The sequence below is a fragment of the Hemiscyllium ocellatum genome, chromosome 17, assembly GCF_020745735.1.
Source record: "Hemiscyllium ocellatum isolate sHemOce1 chromosome 17, sHemOce1.pat.X.cur, whole genome shotgun sequence".
Taxonomy (NCBI): Eukaryota; Metazoa; Chordata; class Chondrichthyes; order Orectolobiformes; family Hemiscylliidae; genus Hemiscyllium; species Hemiscyllium ocellatum.
The window spans coordinates 3659376-3682871 of NC_083417.1; the positions used below are offsets into that span (position 1 = coordinate 3659376).

A 23496-nucleotide genomic window follows, 5' to 3' on the forward strand; every position below is an offset into this window, starting at 1 on the left:
AGCCTCGCCAAAGAGTGCAGCCACACAGGGGGAGGGGAGAGACACTGACTGACTGGCATCTTTGTCCCTCCTTCCAGCCGGTGCTCCCCTCCACAACCCACCCACCCAAATACCTGGCCGGGGGCGATACATTTGCACAGAGCTGGGGTGGGGAGAGAGTTGGTGCAGTTTGTAAAGTGGAGGAGGTGGCAGGCTGGTGACCAGGGGGAAGAGGGGTAGGGGGTGTGGGGGGCGTTGAGGAAGAGGGCTGTGTCCCTGCCATCCGGATATTGAAGCTGTTTCGCTGCAGATTGTTACACGTTGGGTTGAGAGGAGCGAACGTTCCCTCCGCCGTGCGCGCCATTCCAGTCGGTGCTGCGGCCCCGGAGCTGGGAGCTCTGGAGAAGGGAATGTTTGTTGTTCTTTTTTTGTGTGTGTGAATCTCAGATGAAGATGAGTAAAATACAGCGGGGGAGACGGGTCCGGCTAGCGCTGCGGCTCTGAGAGAACAATTACAAAGCCGAAACTCAAGAACAAAAGGAGAAGGATCGATCGGTTCCCTGAAACAAAATCATGTTTTAATCTTGGCTCTGCTTTCCGTCTCACTGTGAGGGAAGGAGTTTGTGCGGAGTCTCCCCCCTCTCTCTCTGCTTTCACATTAAAGTGATGTCTAAATACGAGGAGGAGATCGGACTGCAGGCGGGTTTTCTGGAGGATCTGTCCCTGTACCAGGCGCCGAGCGATGGGTTTTACAGTGAGCGGAGGGAACTGCTGCTCAGCCCGGACTTGGAGGAGACAAAGCGGGCGTTCTTCCTGCAGATGCACCCGCACCCGCAGCCTGAAGCCGCCGCCAGGGTGAACGGGGCCGACCCCAGTCACCAGGAACGGGGTCCGGCCACTTTCTGCAAACTGCCTGCGCCTCCCCGGGGCACGACTGGGAGCCGCGGCGGGGGAGGGCTGGAAGCGGCCGGCCCGGGGCACCGAGGGGAGCTGCTGCAGCCGGGGGTGGGCGAGCCGGAGCCGGGGGGCTGCTACCTCCGGGGCTACGGCGCGGAGAGCCGCAGGTACAGCGGCGGAGGTGGTGCTGCTGAGCCGGGCTTGGTGTGCAGCCGCCAGGGGGGAGCTTTCCCGCTCTTTCCCGGCTCCAATGTATCCACCAGAAGCAACAATGTATCGGCCGGGCCCCGGGGAAACAATGTATCCGCCCCGCGGGGTAACAATGTATCCAGTGGCGGCGGCAGCAGCAGCAGCCCCCGCTCCAGCCTCGCCTCCTCGTCCTCATCGTCCAACTCCACCCAGGAGCACAGCAAACACTCGAGCCCCCGCTCCAGCCTGTACCCCAGCCCCCGCTCCAGCCTGGTGGTGCCTGGGCCCGGCCAGGAGCGTTACTCCAGCCCCCGGGGCAGCCTGATCCAGTACGAGGCGGCCCTCAGCTCCCGCTCCAGCTACGCCAGCTCGGCCAGCGACACCAGCAAACACTCCAGCCCCCGGGGCAGCTACGAGGGCGGCGGCAGCAAGGCCAGCAGCAACCGGACCAGCGGCATCAGCATCGGCTACGACCAGAGGCACATCAGCCCCCGCTCCAGCACGGTCAGCCCCCGCTCCAGTTACTCGGACTCCTCCCGCTTTGTGCAGCCCCTTGATGCCGAGCTGCCCGGGCCCGGCCTCAGCGCCAGGAGCAGTATCTCCAGCCAGAGTTCCCGCAGCTCTCGAGGCTCCATCAGCGCCGCCTACCCCGAGCTGCAGCTGCCTTCCTCGCCCCGCTCCTCGGTGCTGGCCGGCGGCCTGCTGGAGGCAGCTCTCCCCGGCCCGGACAGCTTGGCGTCCCCCGGGGATCCGCACTACCCACCCCGGCCTCAGGCTGCCCCCACCTCGCCCAGCGCCGACCCGGCCTCCAGCTCGATCCCCTCCTACAACTACAGCCCCAGCAAAGGAGCACCGCCTGCCCACAAGTTCAGGCTCCCGTACCAGGTCACCCCCTCCAGGGAGAGCGGGCCAAGCCAGGCCGAGAAGAGGCTGGAAGCGTTGACCAGGGAGTTGGAGAAGGAGCTGGAGCTCCATGTCAAGAAGGAATACTTCGGTAAGTCCTCGGGACCCCCCCCCCCGCGTGAACTGCAATGAGTTTTCAAAACATCGGACCAGGCTTTTATTCAAGGTTTTTAAAAAGAAATCCAATTCCATTATTTGTCAAGGTGCTTGTTCGAACCCATGTCTCAGCCGGAGGTGCTGCAAGTCGACAGACATGACCACTATGTCAGCGCCCGGCTGTGGCCCATTGTTTCAATGTGGGCCTGTGAAAGAATCCGCACCAGTCACCAGCCTATTCCCCAGACCCCTCCTTTGTGAGGGACCAACTGAGAACAGAAACTGGTCTCCCTCTTTCACCTCACTGGCAACACACCCAGTGCTGGGAATGTGATAGCACCATGTTCCAGAGGATGGAGGTGGGAGATCCAAATTCTAGATGCATATCTGGTGGGATACCTCTGGAAGGTATAGGCCACCTTCATCAATGGGTTCAGTGTGGAGAATGTCCCCTCACACAAAATCCATTGCCCTGTTGATAATCAGCTGCTAATGGCACTGGGAAGGCAAGGGCAGCCACCTGGCAGAATGTCCATCGCCCAGCAGCTCAGCAATCCTATGCAGGTGAGGGGGCCTGAACTCACGTTGTAGGATGGCTCTGCTAATGTGGATTCAAATCTGAAGGGTACAGTACTGGTGGAGAAAGGTTTGTCACTATATAACACTGGGTTACAGCACCGGTGGGGACCGGTCCGTCCCTGTATAACACTGGGGGACAGTACTGGTGGGGACAGGTTTGTCACTATATAAACACTGGGGTACAGTACTGGTGGGGACGGGTCTGTCCCTGTATAACACTGGGGGACAATACTGGTGGGGACGGGTCTGTCCCTGTATAACACTGGGGGACAATACTGGTGGGGACGGGTCTGTCCCTGTATAACACTGGGGGACAATACTGGTGGGGACGGGTCTGTCCCTATATAACACTGGGGTACAGTACTGGTGGGGACGGGTTTGTCCCTGTATAACACTGGGATACAGTACTGGTGGGGACAGGTTTGTCACTATATAACACTGGGGTACAGTACCGGTGGGGACTGGTCTGTCCCTGTATAACACTGGGGGACAATACTGGTGGGGACGGGTCTGTCCCTGTATAACACTGGGGGACAATACTGGTGGGGACGGGTCTGTCCCTGTATAACACTGGGGTACAGTACTGGTGGGGACAGATCTGTCCATGTATAACACTGGGGTACAGTACCGGTGTGGACAGGTTTGTCACTATATAACACTGGGGTACAGTACCGGTGGGGACTGGTCTGTCCCTGTATAACACTGGAGGACAATACCGGTGGGGACGGGTCTGTCCCTGTATAACACTGGGGTACAGTACCGGTGGGGACCGGTCTGTCCCTGTATAACACTGGGGTACAGTACTGGTGGGGACCGGTCTGTTCCTGTATAACACTGGGGTACAGGTCTGTCACTGTATAACACTGGGATACAGTACCGGTGGGGACGGGTTTGTCCCTGTATAATACTGGGGTACAGTACCGGTGGGGACGGGTCTGTCCCTGTATAACACTGGGATACAGTACTGGTGGGGACAGGTTTGTCACTATATAACACTGGGGTACAGTACCGGTGGGGACGGGTCTGTCCCTGTATAACACTGGGATACAGTACTGGTGGGGACAGGTTTGTCACTATATAACACTGGGGTACAGTACCGGTGGGGACAGGTCTGTCCCTGTATAACACTGGGGTACAGTACCGGTGGGGACCGGTCTGTCCCTGTATAACACTGGGGTACAGTACTGGTGGGGACAGGTCTGTCCCTGTATAACACTGGGGTACAGTACTGGTGGGGACAGGTCTGTCCCTGTATAACACTGGGGTACAGTACTGGTGGGGACAGGTCTGTCCCTGTATAACGCTGGGGTATAGTACTGGTGGGGACAGGTCTGTCCCTGTATAACACTGGGGTACAGTACTGGTGGGGACTGGTCTGTCCCTGTATAACACTGGGGTACAGTACTGGTGGGGAAATGTTGCGGGAATGTGCAGTTTTTGATGGTTCTGCCTGGGAGCTGGTGTGGGGCTGCACTAAGAGTTGGCAAAGTGAAAAAAATCACACAACACCACGTTATAGCCCAACAGGTTTGTTTGGACACACGAGCTTTTGGAGAGCTGCTCCCTCAGCAGGCGCTCTGAAGGCTAGTGTGCTTCCAATTAAACCTGTTAGGCTGTAACCTGGTGTTGTGTGATTTTTCACTTTGTACACCCCAGTCTAACACTGGCACTTCCAAATCATAAGAGTTGACGATGAGCCAAGGAAGTGACATTGCACTGTCAGGTGATAGCAGAATGCAGTGGGGTTTGTGCAGCTTAATTAAACATAGTGGCATTTTAAGGATGGCCAGAATGCACTCTGAGTGTATTGGGTGATGGACTTTGATCTCCTCTTGTCCCTTTTTATCCGGAGAGGAATCTGAGTGACATGGAAGATGTTTATTCCTGCTGAATTTCAGAGAATGTGTTCAGGAAAGGACAGACACTGGTATCTTGAGGCTGGTCATGTGCTGTTGTCTGACCTGAGCTCAGTTGTATTACCTCCCACCTCCCACTGTGACGGTCTGGTAAAGGGTCATTGCAGTGTGACCAGTCGGCGCTGGCCTGGCGAGTTTCCTCCTGCTTTCTTGCTCCGACTTTGCTGAGTCGAGTTGTGACATTTCTGACAATGTTTCGCCCTGTCATCAGCTCTCTCTGGTGACTGACAGCTCATCAAAATTGCATCTCTGGGCTTGCTGCTGCTGTTGATTAAGATTCTTTTGAGAATTCCAGGTGGTTTGGAAAGTATCGTGGGTTCAAATTGCACTTTGGGGCCTTGAACACACAACCTTTGATTCAAAGTTAAAAATCGCACAACACCAGGTTATAGTCCAACAGGTTTAATTGGAAGCACTAGCTTCGGAGTGTCGCTCCTTCGTCACAACCACCTGATGAAGGAGCGTCGCTCCGAAAGCTAGTGCTTCCAATTAAACCTGTTGGACTATAACCTGGTGTTGTGTGATTTTTAACTTTGTACACCCCAGTCCAACGCCGGTTCCTCCAAACCTTTGAGTTAAGTGCAGTTGAGCTTGCCTTACTCTGTGTGAGGTGCCATCTTTCAGATGAGGTGTAAAACTGAGACCTCTTCTGAACTTAGTAAAAGATCCCATGGCAATGTTTCAGAGAAGAACAGGGGAGTTGTCCGGGCATCTTGGTCAATATTGACTCCTCAACCAGCCTCAGGGGAAACAGATGATCTGGTTGTTACTGCATTGTTTGTGTGAGGTTTCTGTGTAAATTAGTTGCTGTGTTTTCTGCCTTAGAGCAGTGGTTACACTTCAAAAAGGTGAATTGCTGGCTGTAAAAGGTTTGGGGATGTTCTGATGTGGCTGAGCCTGTGAAATTCATTACCACAGAAAACAATGAAGGCCAAAACATCATATGACTTCAAGAAAGATTTGGATATAAAACTTGGGACTAAAGGCATCAAAGGATATGGGAGGATAAACAGGAACAGGATATTGAGTTGAATGATCCGTCATGATCACAAAGAATGGTGGCACAGGTTTGATGGACTGAATGGCCTCCTCCTGCTACATTCTGTGATGAAAGGTGCACTGTAGATTAATTTGTAATTTCCAGTTTCCAAACTCTCCTTAATTTCCTCGCAGTTTCCAAACTCTCACCAGATTTAACTTGGCATCATTGTTGATCTACCTGGCACCCCCACCATTTCTGAACCTGTTTAGAAATCTCCAGCACCACCCCCCAAAAGCAAACCATGAAGTGAAGGTGCTGGTGTTGGACTGGGATGGACAAAGTTAAAAATCTCACAATACTAGGTTAAGGTCCCAACTGTTCATTTGGAAGCACTAGCTTTCGGAGCGCTGCTGCTTAACCTGGTGTCACATGACTTCTCACAGAAACAAACCAACATTTCTGCAGGGCCTCCGAGATATCTGTTCTTCCAGCTCAGGCACCTTCTCCATCCTCAGGTACTGAGCCCTGTAATTGGTGAGATTGCCTTCAGCTGTCTGCAGCAAACTCTGGAACCCCCACGCCAACCCACCCACTGAGCCGACCGGATTGATCAACTGTTTGTCTGCTCTATCTCCTACTTTGTTTTGATGATTACTTCTTTAGGTTTCACTCTGTTAAGGGCACTATATAAATGCAAATTGCAACAATCGTAAGTGTGGGTTAGAAAGTCATGACAAGTGCAAGTGAATGACTCTCCTTTGAGTAGGGGTCCGACCAGTATCTGTTTCAGACAGTTCCCACGGTGTCACGACTCAGTCTCCTCGTCTGGTGCTCCATTTTATACAAATCTTATAACAGCAATCATCAATCGGGAGCAGAAATCTTGATGCTTTTTCAAACAGTCCCTCCCTGATCTTGGGTTCCTGAAGTTGGTTGTAGTGTCTCTCCAGTTTGTTAACTCAGTGTTAATCCTGAATGGCTCTAGATTGAGTGAAATGCAGGTTCACCTGGACTGATTCCCGTCTGAAAGACTGATTACCACACAGGGAACAGACACCTCTGATTGCATTCCCTGAAACCTGGAAACTGGAGTGCTGATCGGGTGGAGCTGTTGGCTAACCAGATTTGATCGGATAGATGGAGGGAAATGGCTGTAGAATCCAGAAGAAATAACAGAATTGTAAAGAGAGGGGCAAGTAATATCAGGAATCCTGCTTTTACATTGGGGCTAATGGTAATACCAGACCTTCTTCCACAAAAGATGCTGAGGGTTGATTAAAATTTCCCAGTCTGAGAGGGATAGATTTTTATTAGTTATTGAGTCAGGGAGCATAGACTGGAAAATATTGTGAAGAAATATAGATCATCATCCAGTTGAATAGAGGGGCTGAATGGCCTGTTCCTGAATGTGTGCTCCTACCCACCTTGGGCTAAATAATTGAAAAGGAATACATCAGAAAGAAAGGCCAGTTCTTGCAGCGTGTCTGTAATCGGCAGCAAGCCATGAGAAGCAGAGAATGGGGGATTTTCTTAAACAAAGTGTTCTTTGGAAAGGAATGTATGCAACGGGCTACAAACTCTCCCGCCCCAATCCCTCGGGAATGCTTCAATCCATGAGAAGTCTCAGTAAAGCATATCAAGGAGGCTGATGAAATGAAAGCGAAATTGGAGTTTTTTTTTTAAATTCCTGCAGCTGAATTTCAGCTCACTCATCAGTCTGTATGCTCTCTGATCCCACTGCCTCCTCGCTGTCTGTTTGTCTGGCCTGCTCTCTTTCTCTCTGTCTGGCTCTCTCTCGCTTTGTGTGGTTGTCTGCCTGCCATTCTTGCTCGCGCTCTCTCTCTCGCGCTTGCTGTCTCGCTTGCGCGCTCTCTCTCTCTGTCTCTCTCTCTCTCTCTCTCTCTCTGTCTCTGTCTCTCTCTCTCTGTCTCTGTCTCTCCCTCTCTCTCTCTCCCTCTCTCTGTCTCTGTCTCTGTCTCTCTCTCTGTCTCTGTCTCTCTCTCTGTGTCTCTCTCTGTGTCTCTCTGTCTCTCTCTGTGTCTCTCTGTCTCTCTCTGTCTCTCTCTGTCTCTCTCTGTCTCTCTCTCTGTCTCTCTCTCTCTCTCTCTCTCCCTCTCATTGTCTAGTTCTGTGTTGCTCTGTTAAATATTAATTGACTCCTGTGCTGACCGGTGTATCAGGCACGTTGAGCTATATCTCTCATTCAAAGCTTTTTGTGGTTTGCTTTGGAGAGATACAGAGCAGATTGACTGGAATATGATGGGGATGAGGATTTTCATTTCTGTGGCAAACCAGGATAAAGCTGTTGTTGTTACATCAAAGAAATCGTGAGGAGACTCCGTAGGAATGTTCAAAATTCTGAAGATCTTTGATAGATGAAGTAAAGGGGAATGTTTTTCCCAGTGAAGAGGATTCTAACCAGAGAAGACAAATTGAAGGAAACAGCAAAAGAGCCTGGGTGAAGATGAGAATATTTCTCCCACCAGGAGCTGCTGCAATCTGGAATGCCCTCCCCGAAAAGATGGTGGGAATTGATTTGAGTAATTTCCAAAGGAGGGTTGGATAAATATTTGAAGGAGAAACAACGTCTAAGGGCTGTGGGGAGGGCGAGCAGGGACTGGGGACTGCCCCTGAGGGAGCTGATGGGTTGGATAGTCTGCATGCTGTAAGACTCCCTGAAATGAACACACTGCCCCCAGGGTAACGGTCAGGTTGTTGCTCAGTGAATGTTGCCCTTTAGGATCTGCAGCAGACATCATTGCCCCTGCCCTAGTGGGGGAGGGGGTGGTGGAGAATCATCTGGTTTGTTGCTTTGATTTCTTTGTGGTAGAATTGGGTGACTCAATTACTGGTCTTGTACAATCTCACTCCTGTGTCTCGGGGAGGGAAGAAAGAACAAATGTGAATTTCTGACAGCGGTCTTCACAATATCAGCACCAAAATCCCAGACAGCTTGTGAAAGTGTGAATATAAAATCTGCAGACGACAGTGCTGTTCCCTCATTAGGGTCAGGTGGCTAGTGCTGCTTTAACCTGAGGGTCACCACACCTTGGCCGAGGGGAGAAGTTCAGAAGGAGGTTCCTTCATGGTCACCTCAGCTGGTGCAGGCATTGAACCCATGCTGTTGCCATTCCAGCCAACTGAGCTAACTGACCCCTTTAAGGTGGAGTCATTATGAGGGCAGAATGATGATCTGTTTTTGTGATGTGCAGGTGTTGGACTGGGTGGGCAAGGTCAAAAGTCACATGACACCAGGTTAGAGTCCAACAGGTTTATCTGAAATCACACGCGTTCGGGCCGCTGATGAAGGGGCAGTGCTCTGAAAGCTTGTGGTTTTGAATAAGCCTGTTGGACTATAACCCAGTGTTGTGTGTCTTCTGACCTTGATCTGATGTTACAAAGACCATGCAGGGCAGCCTTGCTGTATTGGGGCACTGGAAGGAGTGGTCTTTATAGATTTTAAATTAGTGTGTTTCACTTTGTGTAAGTCGAGTTAGTCTGTACATTGACATGGGGTTAAACAGGTTGAGGTGAGCTGTTTACTGAGGTGGAATGTCTCTGGTGAGAAAGGAGACCCCCTCCCCCTCCTCCTGTGCTACAGTAATTTGGTAAATTCATGGGAACTGGTTCCTTGATCCACCTGTAACTGAGGGCCAACTGAGGGGGAATTGTTCCTTCAGAATCGAGGCCTTTCACAGAGGGAAGCCATTCAGCCGTCATACCCGAGTGCAAAAGTGTTCAACTGTAAAAGCACAGCCAGTCAGGCTGCTCCTCTCCTGCTCCTTGGATACTGCCTGACAGGCTGTGCTTTTCCAGCACCACACGTTTCGACTCTGATCTGCAGTCCTCACATTCTCCTCACCGTCATATCTGTTCTGGGTCTTGGAAAGACTTATCCAATTATTTCTACTCCCTGGCTTTCCCAGTAATGTTCTGCAGTTTATTTATCTTCAGCTATTTATCACATTCCCTTTGTACAGTTCTTCTTGACTCAACTTCCATCATCCTTTTAAGCAGTGTGTCCTGGATCACTATGCTCACTGCAGGAATCCATTTCCCCTTCTTTGTAATCTGTTCCTTCAGGTAATTATTTTAAAATCTGTGTCCTCTAGTTGCTGAGAAGGGTTCTGTTTACTCTACCACAGCAATTCTCCACCCCCAAACTACCACCAAACCCTGTACCCTCCATTTGCTTTGCTTATAGCTTCCTGATTGGTCTGTTGTCTGGCATCTCTTGTGCTCTCTGTCCCTGTGCCCACCCCCTCGCTCTCTGTCCCTGTGCCCACCCTCTCGCTCTCTGTCCCTGTGCCTACCCCCTCGCGGTGCTTGACAGTCCCAATCCTGGTGCCTTGTAAACCGTTTTGTGGGTAAAATCGAACCGACGCCTTGTGGGTGTAAGCTGTCTTGCATATAGCATTTATTGCCCATCCCTAGTTGCCCCTTGAAGGTGGGGGTGAGCTGCCTTCTTGATTGGCTGCAGTCCATGTGCTGTGGGTAGACCCACAATGCCCTTGGGGGGGGGGGGGGGGAGGGATTTCCAGGATTTTGACCCAGTGATAGTGAAGGAACGGTGATATATTTCCAAGTCAGGAGATGGTGAGTGGCTTGGAGGGGAATGTGATGGTGGTGGTGTTCCCATGTATCTGCTGCCCTTGTCCTTCTAGGTGGAAGTGGCCATGGGTTTGGAAGGTGTTGTCTGAGGATCTTGGGTGAATTTCTGCAGTGCATCTTGGAGATGGTACACACTGCTGTTACTGAGTGGATGGGTGCTGAAGGGAGTGGGTGCAGGAGGGGGAGTGGGGGTGGGGAGGGAGTGGGTGCAGGAGGGGGTGTGGGGGTGGGGAGGGAGTGGGTGCAGGAGGGGGAGTGGGGGTGGGGAGGGAGTGGGTGCAGGAGGGGGAGGGAGTGGGTGCAGGAGGGGGAGTGGGTGCGGGGAGGGGGAGTGGGTGCAGGAGGGGGAGTGGGTGCGGGGAGGGGGAGTGGGGGTGGGGGGGAGTGGGTGCAGGAGGGGGTGTGGGAGTGGGGAGAGAGTGGGTGCAGGAGGGGGTGTGGGGGTGGGGAGGGAGTGGGTGCAGGAGGGGGTGTGGGGGTGGGGAGGGAGTGGGTGCAGGAGGGGGTGTGGGGGTGGGGAGGGAGTGGGTGCAGGAGGGGGTGTGGGGGTGGGGAGGGGGTGGGTGCAGTAGGGGGAGTGGGTGCAGGAGGGGGTGTGGGGGTGGGGAGGGAGTGGGTGCAGGAGGGGGTGTGGGGGTGGGGAGGGAGTGGGTGCAGGAGGGGGGTGTGGGGGTGGGGAGGGAGTGGGTGCAGGAGGGGGTGTGGGGGTGGGGAGGGGGTGGGTGCAGTAGGGGGAGTGGGTGCAGGAGGGGGTGTGGGGGGTGGGGAGGGAGTGGGTGCAGGAGGGGGTGTGGGGTGGGGAGGGAGTGGGTGCAGGAGGGGGAGGGAGTGGGTGCGGGGAGGGGGAGTGGGTGCGGGGAGGGGGAGTGGGTGCAGGAGGGGGAGTGGGTGCAGGAGGGGGAGTGGGGGTGGGGGGGAGTGGGTGCAGGAGGGGGTGTGGGAGTGGGGAGAGAGTGGGTGCAGGAGGGGGTGTGGGGGTGGGGAGGGAGTGGGTGCAGGAGGGGGTGTGGGGGTGGGGAGGGAGTGGGTGCAGTAGGGGGAGTGGGTGCAGGAGGGGGTGTGGGGGTGGGGAGGGAGTGGGTGCAGTAGGGGGAGTGGGTGCAGGAGGGGGTGTGGGGGTGGGGAGGGAGTGGGTGCAGGAGGGGGAGCGGGTGTGGGGGTGGGGAGGGAGTGGGTGCAGGAGGGGGAGCGGGTGTGGGGGTGGGGAGGGAGTGGGTGCAGGAGGGGGAGCGGGTGCAGGAGGGAGTGGGGGGGTGGGGAGGGAGCGGGTGCAGGAGGGCAGGAGGGGTTGGGGAGGGAGTGGGTGTGGGGGTTAGGGAGGGAGTGGGTGCGGGGACGGAGCGCGTGCAGGAGGGGGCGGATATTGTACCAATAAGATGCCCTCCTGGGTGATGCTGAGCATGTGGGAATGATCTTGGTGGCCATTCTCCTGAAGGCTCAGGGTCGTCCTCTTTCAGGTGGTGTTGTGCCGTGATGGTTCCCCCCCCCCCCCCCCAATACAGAAACTGGCCAGAAGTCCCATGTCACCAGCAAGCCAGAGCTCTGTGGAATGTTGTAGCCACCTCTGAGGGGATTAATTGTTACAGTGCAGGAGTGGTTCAGCCTGGGCCTGTCAGTCTTCATCATTCCAAATATTTTTCTGTCTGGGCTTGCTGCTTGGCTGAGGAATGATAATTATTTTCTCTTGTACAGTTTGTGGGAAAGTGGCTGTAACCTATCAATGACCAGTTTGTTGTGTGTACAACATGCGAGTTCCAGTGTAGGAACTGCCCAACACCTTCTCGTGTACTTGTGGCTGAAGGACAGATTTGTTGAGGAAACCGACTCTGCAGTGAACCTCCCCCTCCTTCCCTGAGCTGTGACCTGAAGCAAGGTCCTGTTTAATGGAGAATTATTAATGGCAGAGATAAAAGTATAATTTGCAGATGCTAGAAATCTGAACTAAAAGCAAATTGTTGGACGAACTCAGCAGGTCTGGAGCATCTGTGGAGAGACAAATAGAGTTAATGTTTTGAGTCATATGTAACTTCTGTTCATTAAAGCTTGGAGTCCAATGTCATGGAGATGTGATACAATGTCATGAACACTGGACTCCTTCTGCTATAAATTCTGTGAGCGTGATCTTATACTCCACAACGCACCTGATGAAGGAGCAGCGCTCCGAAAACTAGTGCTTCCAAGTCAACCTATTGGACTATGACCTGGTGTTGTGTGATTTTTAACTCTGTTCATTAATTATGACATAATGCTCAACCAGGTGGGGTCCCCAGCAAACTATCCCACTCCTTTGCAAGTGAGGACTGTCTGTAAACCTGTGGCTAGGTTAGATTGCTGAAACAAATTTACTACCAGTTGTCAAAGTAGAAAGGTATATGTAGGGGAGAACGGGATAGAAGGATAATCCTGATGGGTTAGGAAGGGGAGCCTTGTGTGGATGATAAATACCAGAACAGACCTGTTCATCTGGTTGGTCTGTTTTTTTTGGTGTAAATTCTGCACAATAAAACATGAATCAACTTGAAGAATTAGAAAATATTTCAAAACAAGGAATGCTTGTAGTTATTCTTAGCAGCAGTTTGGAGAAGCTCCATATTTAGTTAGGCAAGGTCTGTCCGGGACAAACAATGCCTTTAAAATGTGCTCAAGTGTGTGACAGTCGTAAAGGGGTGGGCCTGCGCTGAGAGGGGAAATTAGAGGGGATGGTTTCTGACTCTTGTTTCTTTTGGATTGACCTTTTTAATGATTTCTGCCAGTGTCTAAAAGGCCCCACGTTTGCTACAGGAAGCTGATTGGCAATCATTGATAAATGTGATGCATGCAAATGTTGTCCACATCTTAGTGGCAAATAAAAAGACAACTTTGCAGGAGAGGTCCGTGTTGTCAAAGCTGCAGTGAGCTGTCTCCTCGATGTACAGAAACTGGGTTAGGCAGAAGGTGTCTGCAGAGAGAGGGTTAATCTAGGTTAAAAGTATCTTTTTGTGAAAAGCAGGTTTACCTGAAACGAGAGAGAGAGAAATCCAGGGTGAATACTCCCAGGAAGTGGTATCTTTGACAGAATCCAGTTATCTCCCTTAGAACTGCATTAAAAATATTAGTTTTAACTACGTTTTAGTGAAATTAAATTTTAACGAATAAATTATATAATTAATTTTAACAAGTGTTCTAATAATTTAGATTGGTTTTGTCTCTGAGTTGAAGCTTTCTCTTGGGTGGGCCAGAGATCTGAATACCATGAAGGTTTTGACAGCTAACCAGCCCCTAACCCTGATCTGAACGTTTACCAGAATCCCAGGAGAGAAAAAGTTTGTACCATGTCCTCAGGATTTCAATCAAGACAAAAAAAACCCTGCAGATTGTGTTCAGGAGTCCTGAAGAAGGGTTACACCCGAAACGTCAACTTCTCCACTTGTTGATGCTGCCTGGCTTGCTGTGTTCTTCCAGCTTCCTGCCTGTCTAGGCAGGGTTTCAGTGACACCTTCCCCATCAAGCATTCACTCTCAGAAGGTTATCCTGGCTGGTGCTGCTCCTTTTTAAATCTTGGTGCAGATTGGAGGCAATTGTGTGAGTGAAGGTTAATGTAGCCGTTTATCAGCTTTAATAGCTTCTGATAATGACACAGTCCCTTTTCCCCAGCAATGGCCTACTCTATCTCCACTTGGTGCTTAGAATTCTCTTGGCTTTGGGTGTCACTGGGGTGCTTTATGCCAAGATGGTGGTGGGATAGATTGACTGACTGGAAATGGAGAATGTTGGAACAATTCAGGAGGTGTCACACCTATCTATGGAAAGAGAGAGAAGAGTCAGTGTTTCGGTCTGACTCCACTCTGGATCCCATTTACATTGGGAAGCTCAGGGCTGCGCTGGGCTGGGTTTACTTGGTCGATCAATTTGTGAACCTTGCTTCTGTTTGAAGATAGTTTTTTTTTGGAGACGTGTAACATTGCTGAGGAGTCCCGAACATGAGAACTGTTTACAAGAGGCAACCATAAGTTGATTGGATGCCATTTCTGAGTAGGAAACTGATATAACGTCTTTGTAAACCCTTTGTAAAAAAGCTGCCACAATTCATGAAAACTGAATCAGTAACCTCCAGAAACATGAGCCCTCTCACTTCCCCACTGCACCCCGTCCCTGATGGTGGTTGGTGCTTGTCTGAAGGTTCTAGTCTATAGCAGGTCAGTCAGAAAGGGAATTGGAAATGGACTATTTTATAGAGAATTACTTACCACAGCACATGTGGAGGCAGAGCATTCAGCCTAATGGTCAGTGCTGGGGTTTATGTTCCATGTTAGCTTGGATCTGTATTTGAAAGTGATGGAGACTGGGCTGGAGTATGTCTTTCGGTAGCCAGTACAGACCCAATGGATCCAATGGCCACTTTCTGTGCTGTAAAATTATGATTCTGTAACCACCTCCCACCCCTTATTGATCACAGCCAATCAACCTGACCTATTCCTCTCCCCATTGTGTATCTACATCACAAACGTTTTAATATAAACTCTGTCTCAGCCACTCCCTGTGGGAGTGTTCCACTTTCTCACCACACTCTGGGTAAAACTGTTTCTCCTGTGCTCCCTACAGGTTCTTGTTAATGACTATGTTACACTGATAGCAAAGGGAATTCATAAACATACGCACTGACTACAGAAGCGAGGTTGTTATGTTAAACATTTATAAATCACTGGTTAAGCTGTAGTTCGGCCTTTCATTTTGGAATTCCCCCTCTGCCATTCTGTCCCCCAGAATTTAAAAACTCCTTGTTCTCACATCTTTCACCAGGTTTTTGGTCATCTGTTATATCACTTCATGTGGTTTGTACTAATGTTCATGCCCAATGCCTTGGAATGTTTAACAATATTAGAAATCTAAATTTAAATGCAAATTGTTAAACTTGATTTCACAAAGCCCCCGTCTCCCCGGTCCCACTGTGTGGAAGGCACTGAGAGAAGTGGCAGTGACCCACTGCGCCATTACACTGACTGAGGCCAGCAGCATCAGTGCAATTATTGAAGCTGGATTCAAACTTGCTGGCTTGTGAACCTCGTACAAGTTTGAACAACACGAGAAATAGCCTCAAAGCGTTTCAGAATACCATTAGAAGACCAAGGGCAGCAGATACATGGGAACGCCACCTCCTGCAAGTTCCCCTCCAAGACACTCACCATCCTGACTTGGAAATATATCACCGTTCCTTCACTGTCACTGGGCCGGTGTCCTGGAATTCCCTCCCTCAGGGCATTGTGGGTCTACTCACAGCACATGGACTGCAGCGGTTCAAGAAGGCAGCTCACCCCCCCCCCATCTTCTCAAGGGGCAACTAGGGACAGGCAATGAATTCTGGCCCAGCCAGCAATGTCCAGAGCCCATGAGTGAATAAAAGATTTGAACTGGTTATTCAGCAGGATGCTCGTCTGGGCTACATTGCTGGGATAGTGCGCTAATGTTACTCAGTCTAACCCTGTGCTGTCCCTGTCCTGGGAGTGTTTGATTGGGACAGTTAAAAGTGATCTTAAACTGCTTTTCAAGTTGATGGATGTTACTCCAAAGGATTAGAAGACATTTTATTTCTGTTTCTCTGTCCCTCCCCTTCTGCAAAATCTTTCAAATAGCAATGAAACAAATTATTTTCTAATGAGTGTAAGTTCAGCATCAGCAATAATTCAGTGAGTGATTGTCTCTTGCCTTTTGGATCAGAGGCAGGGAGGTCTTGCAGCAATTATACAGGGCCTTGGTGAGACCATACCTGGAACAATGTGTGCAGGCTTTTGGCCTCCCTATCTGAGGAAAGATGATCTGGCAATGGAGGGAGTACAGCAAAGCTTTCCCAGACTGATCCCTGGGAAGGCAGGATTGATGGATGAAGGCAGACTGGATCAGTTAGGATTATATTCACTGGCGTTTAGAAGAATGAAGAGGGTCTCATAGATACTTATAAAACCCTCAAAGGACTAGACAGGAAGTCTGACAGGACCTGACTGGGGAAACACATGAAGAATGCTCCTCTTGTCTTGGGGAGTGGGCTGTTGGATGAGGATCCAGCGAGTACAGTCTCTGGGTACAAGGAAAGACATTTAAGGTTGAGCTGAAGAGGAATTCCTTCTTGGAAGGGTGGGGTGAATCTTTTAGAATTCTGTTCCTCAGGAGAGTGTGGAAGCTCCATTATTGAGAAGGTTACAGAGGTGGACAGGTTTCTCTGTGTGACACCAAGGGACACAGCATATTGTAGAAAATGTCGTTGAGATAGATGATCCAGAACGGTTTCAAGACCCGAGGGGCTGAATAGTGTGTGCACATTGACTGCCATGTGTCCCACATTACAGCACGAGCTAGACTTCAAAAGCATCTCATTGGCTGTTACTTGAGTATGTCCCGAGGGTGTGATGGGCGATACAGAAATGCAAGTCTTCAATCTGTTTTGTTGGTGATGAAATGTCGAGCAGGACACACCTACAGGACATTGTGAGATTTCCTCCTTTTGCAGTGTGTCGTTTTCATTCTCATCCCGCTGCTTTCTGGGTGGGAATTCTGAATTTTTGCTTAACTGGGAACTTTGCTGTCCTCCTCTGCTGTTTTAACTTGCTGTTTATCTTCCTGTTTTGTGAAATTGCCTTTGAAGATTTGGAGTTTGTGTTAAATGTTGAGATTTTCCTGTATGTTTGAAAGTGAGGACAGAGAAGCAGTTGGAGGTAACGTGTCTGATTGCCTGTGTGTGAGGTGAACTCTGAGGAGTTCCTTCTCTTGAAAAAGCCTCTGGGATCCTTTGTTGAGTAAACAAAGAAACTGTCTAAAAAGACACCAGAGTATGGTCAACCATTCTGAGCACCAGACCTGATGAGGAAGAGGATGGAATGCTACCAGTGATGTGTCACTTCTATTGTTGCAGAGACTGGAGAAGCTGGATTTATTGTTGACAGCAGAAGTGATTTAATCACTGTTTACAAAATCATGAACGGTTTCACTAGAGTCAAAAAGGAGCAGCCTGATATGGTGTTTGCGACCAGAGGAGACCGATCTTGGTGCAGAGAAACCTGGAAGGGAATGAGAAATGTTTTTTGATGGAGGTGTTGCTGCACTGCAGGGCAGTGGAAGCAGATTCAATAAGCATTTGACGCGTTATTATTGAACTCTGTTATGGACCAGATCAGACCCCCTCAAATGTTTTAAGATGGTAGACTAGACTCTTAACTTATTTGAAAGGCAAATGTAAAGTGCCTCAGCTGCAATATGCCTGCTCAAAAGATTCGCAGTTAAACAAAACACAATTTATTTAAACACCGTACAGCTAGTTCTCGAATAACGTGCATTCTGCTAGCACCATTTGGCTGTAACGTGCTGAGGAATTAAGGAACGGTATTTTCAAGAACACTAACCCCTGTTCCCAATAGCTCAATTCCAGTGGTAATCATTGTGTGCGCTTTGTTCTGCGCATGCACTGATGTTATCTGCTGATGGAGCAGCTTTCTGAGAAAGATACATTGGGCAGCTTCCCGGGATAGGCACACTACTCCTCGATTATCCCTTATTTTGCAAAAAATGGAGGGCAATAGTGACAAGAAGCATCCTGGTGATAAAATTGCACATGGTGAACACAAAATGGAGGCTATAACACTGGAAGAGAAGCTTGATGTTATAAAGCATCTGGAGTCTGAGGAGAGAATAGTGGGCGGCACAGTGGTTAGCACTGCTGCCTCACACTGCCAGAGACCCGGGTTCAATTCCCGCCTCAGGTGACTGACTTTGTGGAGTTTGCACATTCTCCCCGTGTCTGTGTGGGTTTCCTCCGGGTGCTCCAGCTTCCCCCCACTGTTCAAAGATGTGCAGGTTAGGTGAATTGGCCATGCTAAATTGCCCGTAGTGTTAGGTGAAGGGGTAAATGTAGGGGAATGGTCTGGGTGAGTTGCGCTTCGAGGTCAGTGTGGACTTGTTGGGCCGAAGGGCCTGTTTCCAATCTAATCGAATATGTGAGCTATATCATATAACAGGAATGAGGGAGTCTACCTCGCACACCATGATAACCCTCTGTCCCCTGCATTAACAATATTTTTTAAAGGTATTGTGTTAAATTTACTTTTGTTTCATTGATAAATATGATTTATACCTTCATTCAGACTGTGCTATACTTTGTGTTAGACTTTTGGGTGATTTTTGAGCGATGGTGAGTGATATTTGTTTTGCTGGTCTGCCCCTAACCCTAGTTTTCTCATCGGCCCATTATTTCTATGAAGTGATTTTCTATTAAGCGAGATTTCGCTAGAATGCAACAATGGTGTTATAGGAGAACTACCTGTAGTTAAGAGAGAACCAAAGGAAAAAGAATTTAAAATAACTTTAATTGGAAAACTTAACAGGATAGTAGAAACAGTAACCATTACTAATTAACTGTTCCAATATAGTAACTTCCCATCAACACACCCCTTGTCAGAAAGGAAAATTTAGACACAGATTCTCATATGCAGTTCTCCTGTCTAGGTGACATCCTCAGTGGTTGGGAGCCTCCTGTGAAGCGCTTCTGTGATGTTTCCTCTGGCATTTATAGTGGTTTGAATCTGCCGCTTCCGGTTGTCAGTATATTGGGTCCAGGTCGATGTGCTTGTTGATTAAATCAGTGGATGAGATTCATCCACTCATCACTCATCCACTGCAACCGACAGCTGGAACTGACAACCGGAAGCGGTAGAGACAAACCACTACAAATGCCGGAGGAAAGATCACAGAAGCGCCTCACAGGAGGCTCCCAAGCACTGAGGATGTCACCTAGACAGGGGACGAAACGTCTGCAACACAAATTCCCAGCTCGGCGAACAGAACCACAACAACGAGCACGTGAGCGACCAATCTTCTCCCAAACTTGGAGCAGTTCTTCAGTCCAGGAGGAAACGCCATCGAGAAGATTCAGAGAGACATTCACTGAAGCTCCCAAATTTTCCTGAGACTCCCCATATTTTTCGCTGTAAATGAAAAAAATCAAAACCCAGAAATCTAGATCCGAGAGTGCTGGCCACACCCCCTCAGGCTGTTTTAAAACATCCGAGGCCTCCAAAGAGACCTTCAGTAGCCAGCTCAGCACCTCTGCCTTACATCCTCTCTTCAAAAAATAACCTCTTGGGGACGCATGAGTACGTTGGCCCCCCCAATTCATTAAAAAAGGTAGATACTTGAAGGTTGAGTGGAAAAGAGTGGGAATAATGTGGTAGTGCCAGTACAGATGTGATGGGTGGAATGGCCTCCTGCTGTGCTGTATCATTCCATAATTAACAGGTACTGTATTTAAAACTGTCGATGACGTTTCAGGAGGCTGAGTTGCCTGGGTTGACATTTCCTGTTGGGATACAGCATTCCAATGGGAAGGGGTGAGCCTCTAGCTGTGGACAAGCACTGAGGCATGCAGCCAGGAGGTAAAGACGTGTCACTGGACTTGGAGCACGTACCCAGTGTTGTGTTGTCCAATCCTGGCCTTCCCATGGGTAAGTTGGCTCAGACTGTTAGTTTTCCCCCTTATGTGTGAGGGAGGGGGAGAGGGGGATTTGTAAGCGTAGCTGCAAACCTAGTTCCCAAAGTTGAAAAGGTGGGGGTGAGCTGTCACATGAAACCACTGCAGTCCATGTGGATAGGCCAACAATACCCTTCGGGAGGGAATTCCAGGATTCTGACCCAGCGGCAGTGAAGGAACAGTGGTATATTTCCAAGTCAGGATGGGGAGTGGCTCGGAGAGGAACATGCAGATGGTGGTGTTCCCAAGTTCCGGATGGAAGTCACTATGCGCTTGGAAGATGTTGGCTTTCCATGAGTGGGATTGTGAATGTGATTGATTTTTGCAAAGTTAAATTTCATGATAGTTTGTGAAACTGCAAGACGGGAAGTTGTTGATGATCCCTCTGCGTCTGTAGGAGGGACGTTGACCCCATGCTGTGGCTGACCCTTTTGTAAAAGGTGTGGTAGTTTTGAGGAGCAGGGGATAATCGCCTCTGAATGTTCTTGCATTGAACCACGGCAGTAATTGTACAGTAGACCATGCCAGGCTCCACCCTGACCCCAGGGAAATGTGGCCTCCAGCTAACAACTCTTTGATTACGAGAAAGATTCTGACAGTGTAAGGCGAAGGCTACATTCTGTGAGGTTTCTGTATGACTGGGGCTTGGTGCAGGAGCTTAATGGTTTCCTCACCTGCATTGTACCACAACTGATTTCAGCTCCTCAGCTTTCAGAGTCCCTTATCATCTCTGCAGGGAGCTCTCTGCTGGGAATGTTAGAGAGCAGTCACTGGTCACAGCACTGTGAGAACAGTCTAACAAAGTTACAGTAAAAACCATTGGCTCCCTTCCACTCTGTTACAGGCCAGCATCAGGATTCTCAGTGTAACTCCCTCCCCATTCCCTTTGCCATACAGACACCTGTACATGTGTTAGGGATGGTCTCCAAATCTGTCCCCATTCTTAGTCACTTGGTGGATAATATCTGTTTTCTGAGGAAGAAAGTTGAGTCAGAATCTCACTTCAGAGATTGGATGCAAGATCCAGCCCTGAGGGAGTGCCGCAGTGTCGGAGGGTCAGCGCTGAGGGAGTGCCTCCCTGTCGGAGGGTCAGCGCTGAGGGAGTGCCTCCCTGTCGGAGGGTCAGCGCTGAGGGAGTGCCTCCCTGTCGGAGGGTCAGCGCTGAGGGAGTGCCTCCCTGTCGGAGGGTCAGCGCTGAGGGAGTGCCTCCCTGTCGGAGGGTCAGCGCTGAGGGAGTGCCTCCCTGTCGGAGGGTCAGCGCTGAGGGACTGCCTCCCTGTCGGAGGGTCAGCGCTGAGGGAGTGCCTCCCTGTCGGAGGGTCAGCGCTGAGGGAGTGCCTCCCTGTCGGAGGGTCAGCGCTGAGGGAGTGCCTCCCTGTCGGAGGGTCAGCGCTGAGGGAGTGCCTCCCTGTCGGAGGGTCAGCGCTGAGGGAGTGCCTCCCTGTCGGAGGGTCAGCGCTGAGGGAGTGCCTCCCTGTCGGAGGGTCAGCGCTGAGGGAGTGCCTCCCTGTCGGAGGGTCAGCGCTGAGGGAGTGCCTCCCTGTCGGAGGGTCAGCGCTGAGGGAGTGCCTCCCTGTCGGAGGGTCAGCGCTGAGGGAGTGCCTCCCTGTCGGAGGGTCAGCGCTGAGGGAGTGCCTCCCTGTCGGAGGGTCAGCGCTGAGGGAGTGCCTCCCTGTCGGAGGGTCAGCGCTGAGGGAGTGCCTCCCTGTCGGAGGGTCAGCGCTGAGGGAGTGCCTCCCTGTCGGAGGGTCAGCGCTGAGGGAGTGCCTCCCTGTCGGAGGGTCAGCGCTGAGGGAGTGCCGCACTGTCGGGGTCAGCGCTGAGGGAGTGCCGCACTGTCGGGGGGTCAGCGCTGAGGGAGTGCCTCCCTGTCGGAGGGTCAGCGCTGAGGGAGTGCCGCACTGTCGGGGGGTCAGCGCTGAGGGAGTGCCTCCCTGTCGGAGGGTCAGCGCTGAGGGAGTGCCTCCCTGTCGGGGGGTCAGCGCTGAGGGAGTGCCTCCCTGTCGGGGGGTCAGCGCTGAGGGAGTGCCTCCCTGTCGGGGGGTCAGCGCTGAGGGAGTGCCTCCCTGTCGGAGGGTCAGCGCTGAGGGAGTGCCTCCCTGTCGGAGGGTCAGCGCTGAGGGAGTGCCTCCCTGTCGGGGGGTCAGCGCTGAGGGAGTGCCTCCCTGTCGGGGGGTCAGCGCTGAGGGAGTGCCTCCCTGTCGGAGGGTCAGCGCTGAGGGAGTGCCTCACTGTCGGAGGGTCAGCGCTGAGGGAGTGCCTCACTGTCGGAGGGTCAGCGCTGAGGGAGTGCCGCACTGTCGGAGGGTCAGCGCTGAGGGAGTGCCGCACTGTCGGAGGGTCAGCGCTGAGTGAGTTAATGAAGATTCTAACTGATAAATTAAAAGTCACAGTTTGCAGCACCTGCTGAGTGGGACATGAAGTGCCTCTCCTCAGGCTTGTGATGCTTTCTGCTGCAGAACGGAAATAGCTCCTTCCCCTCCAGAGCTCTGCTGGATCGTCCCCTGAATGGTCACATACACAAGCTGCTTACCTACCTGGGAGCCAATCATATTGATGTTGGTAGACAGGAGGCATTTAACAGACCAATCATTTCACAGACCAATCAGCTACCTGTAGCTGGCCAAGTTTCCATTTGTACATCGCCTGCCATCTCCACCCCTGCCAGTACTCGGGCTTTCCCGATTGCTTGTACCTGTGTATATCTTTCCTGTGAATCATGAGCTATTTCTTAAATGTCTGCTGCTGTTCTTCAACTGTCTTTCCTGCTAAACTCCTTCACCAGTCCACTCCAACCACCTTTGCCCTCATTTCTTTATAATTGTTCTCATTTAAGTTTAGGGCAGTCGTTTCCAACCCAGATTTCTCTCTCAAACTGAATGCTGAATTCTCCCACTTTGTGGTCACTGTTTCCCACAGGGTCCTTTTCTCTGAGATCATTTGTTAAAACTGTCTCATTGTAGATCAGCCGATCCAAAATAGCCTGATCCCTGACTGGATCAATAACCAATTGTTCTACAAATCTGTCCTGAAGACAATGTAATTTCTTCATTGATTTCATAAACATTTGCAACTTTAATTTTCCTAAGCTACATGAAATTAAAAGTTGTCCGTGATTAATGTGATGCCTTTATTCTCAGTCCCACTGTATAGCTGCCCTGAAAGCCCATTGATTACACCCATCAGCATCATCCTGCCCTTGTTATTACCTCCACCCATCTAGATCAGAAGGTGTAGAATCCAAATGACTGTTTAGTTAATTATTTTCAGTTTGAGATTGATACCTTTCAGTTGTATGTGGGTATAAAAGCAGTGTAGGTGATCAGCCATAGAACATTACAGCACAGTACAGGCCCTTCGGCCCTCGATGTTGCACCGTCCTGTCATACTAATCTGAAGCCCATCCCACCTACACTATTCCATGTACGTCCATATGCCTGTCCAATGACGACTTAAATGTACTTAAAGTTGGCGAATCTACTACCGTTGCAGGCAAAGTATTCCATACCCTTACTACTCTCTGAGTAAAGAAACTACCCCTGACATCTGACCTATATCTATCACCCCTCAATTTAAAGCTATGCCCCCTCGTGCTCACCATCACCATACTTGGAAAAAGGCTCTCCCTGTCCACCCTATCTAACCCTCTGATTATCTTATGTCTCTATAAAGTCACTTCTCAACCTTCTTCGCTCCAACGAAAACAGCCTCAAGTCCCTCAGCCTTTCCTCGTAAGACATTCCTTCCATACCAGGCAACATCCCAGTAAATCTCCTCTGCACCCTTTCCAAAGCTTCCACATCCTTCTTATAATGCGGTGACCAGAACTGTACACAATACTCCTAGTGAGCCGC

At 50.7% G+C, this 23496-nt stretch overlaps 1 protein-coding gene across 1 annotated transcript in view; it reads left to right on the forward strand.

Moving 5' to 3' along the window:
- Window positions 1–270: 270 nt before the first annotated feature.
- Window positions 271–23496, forward strand: part of wtip (WT1 interacting protein) — a 37050-nt gene continuing 13824 nt past the window's right edge. The window contains exon 1 of the mRNA XM_060837921.1: window positions 271–2059. Within this exon, the coding sequence (XP_060693904.1) occupies window positions 646–2059 (1414 nt within the window). The 5' untranslated portion in view covers window positions 271–645. The remainder of the gene's footprint in view (window positions 2060–23496) is intronic.